The sequence below is a fragment of the Oryzias latipes genome, chromosome 6, assembly GCF_053564925.1.
Source record: "Oryzias latipes strain Hd-rR chromosome 6, Olatipes_Hd-rR_3.1".
NCBI lineage: Eukaryota > Metazoa > Chordata > Actinopteri > Beloniformes > Adrianichthyidae > Oryzias > Oryzias latipes.
Genome location: NC_136242.1, coordinates 19843660 through 19849370, shown reverse-complemented (window position 1 = coordinate 19849370; position 5711 = coordinate 19843660). Strand labels below are relative to the sequence as shown.

Below are 5711 nucleotides of genomic sequence, written 5' to 3'. Positions count from 1 at the left end.
TTCACAAGTGAAGGAAAATTACTCAGGGGACTGGATTAGATTACAACAGATTAATACCAGGGGCTGTGTCTGTTCTATTAAAACAAAGTCAATTGTTGAAGTGTTTTTTTTTAAGAGGGATTAAAAACAAGGATTTAAAACTTTTCATAATTAATAGTTGAGAAAATTATGAATCACACAAGACTTCACACGTGGTAAGATGTCTCACATCCTCTTATGGATGTTTTTTAATGGATTTCTATTGTTAGTTGTGGCAAACAATAGGCAAGTAGTTTAGCAAACTTAGCTTTAAACCTCTGCTAAGTTGGAGCCTCTCTGTTAACACAAATTGTATGAATTTTATTGTTTAGGGTCTCTGTTTTGAAGCATAAGATCACTAAATGTAATCAGTGATGAGCAGTCAAGAGTAAAGCAAGAAAGCTGCAGGAACTTTTCCTGTTAGCGTGTTTTAGAGTTGTTGCTTTTTTTTCAAATTCAGAAATTTAATTGAAGCAAAGTGTTGTCTGCATATGGAATCTGATGTTTTAGCATTAGAAGTGTTTGATAGGCTTACTGACATCACTGAATGAAAAAAAATGTTTTTCTGATGTGAACATCAGAAATAAGAAAAAGGTGACTGTCACATGTCTCATCCCTAGATCAAAATTATAGATGCCATAATTTAGACAAGACTTTTTTTCCCTCCTAGATTGATGGTTTGGACCCTAAATGTTCACAATTGCCAGCAGGAAAAACCTTAAAAATTTCCCCATTGAAGCAAATAACAGTTTACAGTTAACTTTAGTGCTGACATGTTCTGACAGGTCACGCAGCGAACAGAAAGCCACAACGATAGCACCACCAGAAGAAAGCCCTTTTAATTTCCACAAGGATACAAAATACCACAGAAGTTCAACAAAACTCTTGTTTTGTAATGAAACCAAAATTAACCTGTTTGGTCACAATAACAGAAAAGTCGCAACTGAAGTCATAAACACTGATTAACATTCAGTTCATACAGCCTGATGTAGTTTATGCTCTACTTACTGCATGAGAGCTCTGTGCATTTCACAGTAAAAGCAAAGCAAAAATTGTGAGGGTTTATGTAATGTAAATCACGTCATAATAAACTAAATAAAAAACAAATAACCAAAACGACTTGAAGAACACTGGACATATACTGGAATTTCACTGTTTACAAGATTATTTATGCAGTGTTAATTTGAAATTTTCTGCTAAAATTACTAGGAAAAAATTATTAAACCTTATCAGCATCAGTATTTTCATCATTATTAGTGGCAGTACCTCTACCTCAAATTGTTGTAACAAGCTGCTTCCTCCTGATTCTTGTTATGTAATGTGAATTTTACAGAAAAATCAACAACAGAAAAAATATATTTAATTTGGATTAAGTGTCACATGGCCTAAACCATAAAACATGACATTACACTTTGTTGTTTTATGCTTTAATTCTATACTGCTTATTAAAAATATTCATGTAGAAATTTACTTTAAATTTTCTTTTATTTCGGTATTACTTAATTCATTTTTTGTGTTAACAGGTTATCTGACTTCTTTTGCCAACAACTGGTCTGATGCATAACACCACAAAAATAAGAAAACTGTAGTTTGTCAAAACAATTAGTATTTAAAAGTGAGTTAAATAATAAAAATATATTTCATATTTTTCTTGAAAAATATAAAGCAAATTACAGAATTCCTTTTGAAAGTTACTTAAAATGCAAAGATAAGAACAGATTTGATAAGACTCATACCTTTTGTATAATAATAGAAAGTCTGTGAAACAGCAGTAAAAGTACACTTTTAAGTATAAAAAAACAAATAAATATGACCCAAAAAATATGCATTCAATTCCTAGAATGTTGTTGTTCTTGTGGTCCTGGTTTGTGCAGTTTCCTCTCAGGAAAAATGCAGAAATTTCTGCAGTGACTTCCTGAGGGGTGCCTTCTCCTCAGGTTCGCTGTCAGGAATCATATCAGCACTCCTTTCTGCACTCAGCCGGATGGCCGGCCTCATCAGCTTACAGCTCTGCAGCCCTGCCTGTGTGATGTTCCTACAGAAGTCCACCTTCACCTCCTCCAGGCTGTCGCCGTGTGCTTCCACACCCTGCAGGCAGCAGTCGGTGATGCGGACGCAGTTCTCCAGGTGGAGTCTGCGCAGTCTCTTGCAGCACTGCAGCACAGAGATCACATCCTGGTCGGTGATGTGCGCACAGCCGGACAGCGTCAGTGAGTGCAGATTGGGGCACCTGGAGCACAGAAAGCAATCAATAGCCAATTCAAACAAAGCAGGTTTAATACTGAAGGCAAGAGATGTTACTAGTCACCAGACTTTGCAGTGCAGAAGGGATTAGCCTGTAAAATCCTAAGTAAACAATGCTTTTTGGAGTGTGCAGGTGATTCATCTAAACGTTTTAACTGAACAAAATAAAAGAGGAGTCATTTGGGCCTGATCAAAGCCTTGCATGAAACAAAAACCATTGAAAGGCTGGAACATGACACAGCAACTTGATCCAGTTAACAGCAGGGAGGCCCGAGTCATCCTTTCTTTCCCCGATCTGAAAGTCTACCAAGATTAGGCGGTTTAAGTGCTGTTGTTCAGATCAATTATCTTTGACGATGCCGAATAACTTGCAGCATGACAGGGCAAAGCTCTCCTCAGATGTTATAGGAAAGAAGAGCAGTAAGATGCTATTTTATTTTATGGAATGCACCAAGAGTAGACTGCAGCGTATTGGCAGGCCAGCACTGCTGAGGAGGCAGACACTTAGATGAAAACCCATAGGTGATTTCATTCATGTTGGCTGATGCAGATTACATAAAGACTTACATAATCTTTCCACTTCGCCACATGTGAGCCAAATCTATTCCAGTGTTGCAAGGGTTGTACCCCAGTAACCCGTGAACAGGCAGCAGCAGCACAGTGAATCCATGTGCGCAGCTGCTCGGCTGCATGAACTCAATCACTTATGGGAGAATTAACATTAGCAATATGAGAAGAAGGGAGATGAATAAAAAATGGCTCATTTGCGTTCTAGCATTGTATTACTGACTGTATATACAGTAACAGTAGTGTAATGGTTGTATAGTTTGAATGGAGATCATGAATAATAATTAATAAATATGATTACTTTTCACCTTTGCTCACAATGTCAATTCTAATTTTTTTTACACCTAAGTTTGACTAGATTGTAAGTTTTATCATTAAAATGGTGTTCATGTTCCTTCAAAGTAAATTTTTTTCCCCCCATCATTTTCTGCACAGGGGTTAGAGAAAATCCATTGTTTTCTGGCAACATTTGTATTTGAGACATGACTTAGTTCACATCTGAACTAAACAGCTGAGAGGGCAGTCTGCTCTCCGGTGGATGCCACAAAACGACCATAACACCAACCTATAATCATGTCTCTAATCACCCGTTGGTCCTCACAACATGTATTTTGTCTGGTCAAATAGTTCAGTGAACCCTGAAATGAGATGAACGGTGCAACTGCACTGATGAGATGTTTTAAAGAGATTTTTCAGCAAGAATTCACTTTCTAGATGAAGGGGAAATATACAATGAACAAAGGGGTTGTTTTTTATGCTTCACGCATACATTTCCTCATAAAAGTGTGGAATAAATGCACTTAAACTATCAAATCTAAATGTCTCCCAGTACCTGTTGTGTGTCACGTGTCCTTATGATTCTGTATTTACAAGTCATTCTTTGAATGGGTAGAGCATTTCAAACAACACACACATACATGGTATGTTTTTTTTTTTTCCATGACGATAAAGATAAACGTGAGCTTGGCGTCAGAGTTAAAGAGGCAGGCAGAGACACAAGCACATGTTCATTCCTCCAACAGCAACAAAGAGCCAATTGTAGGCTCCACCTGCCTGCATAAATCTCCACTCTGCAGCTGAGTGGGAGCGTCTGTGGCCAAATGACTCTTTATCACCCCCACAGCTTCTCTATGTCGCCTCCCACTCCGTCACGTGCGGCTGCTTCCCTCCCTCTTTATCAGTATGCAATGCTTGTGTCTAAAAAGACGCTGAAACACAAGCCCTTGGAAAAGTAGGAGGTGCTGGTTCTGACTCATCTCCCGGCTCCCGTGTCTCACAGCTCAAGTTTCAAAAATTCAGTAAATGCGCACCGGGTCGTACACTGAGCCTCAGAGCCAACCCTAAATCCCCTCCTCGTCTGCTGGCCAGCTGCGGTGGGGCTGGGTCCCTCACATCAGCAGTTATTACTGCCTGCCCCCAAAGAAATTATCCAGAGACCTCATAACGCCTCTCCAAACTGATTCCTTGCATGTCGGCAGCACACAGGGCCCAGAGCCATAACAGCGAGGTTTCAATGGCCTATCAAACCCAAATGTCACGTACCTCGGTAAATATAATTTGTGCCCACAGTTGTGTTAGCTAATAGAATTAGTCTCATGTCCTACAGATGTGCAATTTTTCAGTCTCAAAAGCCAGTTGCAAGTTTCACCATCTGTTTCCAATGATTTGGTTCCGTGCACGCTGCCTTCAGCTGAACATGGCAGTTGGAGTAAACAGGGAGGTGAAAACCATTTTCTTTTTCCAGTGTTCCAGGTTAAAGTGAAGAGACAAAACTGGTGTTGAATCCAACTATAAAGCGGCATTTAAAACTTCCTGTTGAATGTTGGAACAGAACACAAGCGGCAGACTGTAGAGTAACTCTACACTTCATCTGTGTTTACATCACACATCCACAGGGGATCGCTTTAATGGTAAGATCATGGCATATTTAGCATGAAATGCTCTGTTATCTTGTCAGATCACTTTCGATATATAAAAAATATGTTTTGTCAGTTTTCCTACCGCAAGATAATCTCACACAGACACTCACATATAGCAGACCTGGGACAGGAAAGTGCTGACCAGTTTCTCATGTTTGCTGCAGATGTCCTTCTGAAAGGAGCTCTTCAACCAGTCCTCAATGTTACAAACCTGCAGGACCCTGCTGGAGTACCAGCATATACTCAAGCAACGCAGCGAGGGTCCCAGCACAAAGTTGTCCTTTCGGAGCTGACAGGGAGAGCTGAAGTGGAGCAGATTCCACAGGCAGGGGTCCAGGAAGACTTCTCTCAGTTGACGACAGGTGAAGGACAGAGTCATGCGGCTGTCCTTGTCCAGGAAGGAGAAAAGGTGGAGGAGACATTCGCGGTTGAGCTCTGTGAGATGCATGGTGAGTAATCCAGAGGAGCACTGAGAGGCCTCGTCCCCAGGGCAGTCCACAGGCCTTGTGGAGGACGCCAACAATGAGCCAAGAGCCTGTATTGTGTGGCCTAGATACATGATGCCCCCCTCAGGCACACGCCGAAGGCCTGTACATATAAGGTCGCGGAGTGAAAGCTATTTTGGGAGGACAACTGTCGTACGGTTAGCGATGGAAGCGTTTGTGGCATACACTCCCCTGCCATCTGTCATGGCTCTCAACAGGCAGCAAGCACTGGACAGAACCAGATGTTTACACTTTCCTGGCCTACTTTGCAGAAACAAGACACAGAAGGAGAAACACCTCCAGCATCCAGTGTAATAGAAACCTTTCATATTCTCAGTTCATTGTGCCGTGATGGGACTTGGTCAAAACCACTACCCTATCAAAATTGTGTTGCTATTTGGCTTTATTTTTCTCACAAATTGTGCAAAAATCCACTTCAAACTGCAATTATCACCTTACTTTTCAATGAAGGGAGAAC

The 5711-nt window shown here is 40.6% G+C and overlaps 1 protein-coding gene across 1 annotated transcript; it reads right to left on the bottom strand.

Moving 5' to 3' along the window:
* Positions 1 to 841: 841 nt before the first annotated feature.
* On the bottom strand, positions 842 to 5343 carry fbxl22 (F-box and leucine-rich repeat protein 22). The gene is made up of 2 exons (XM_004069997.5): positions 4859 to 5343; positions 842 to 2248 (listed from the first exon to the last, which is right to left on the bottom strand). Exons 1-2 carry the CDS (start codon positions 5305 to 5307, stop codon positions 1900 to 1902), a joined length of 798 nt encoding a protein of 265 aa, XP_004070045.3. The 5' UTR covers positions 5308 to 5343; the 3' UTR covers positions 842 to 1899.
* Between the last annotated feature and the right edge of the window lie 368 nt (positions 5344 to 5711).

What these genes read in the sequence shown, in the direction of transcription:
- fbxl22 (XM_004069997.5), bottom strand. Translation starts at nt 5,307, where the DNA reads ATGTATCTAGGCCACACAATACAGGCTCTTGGCTCATTGTTGGCGTCC. An exon ending in CTGTCCCAGGTCTGCTATAT is followed by an intron (nt 2,249 to 4,858) that starts GTGAGTGTCTGT and finishes TCTGTGCTCCAG; the next exon opens with GTGCCCCAATCTGCACTCAC.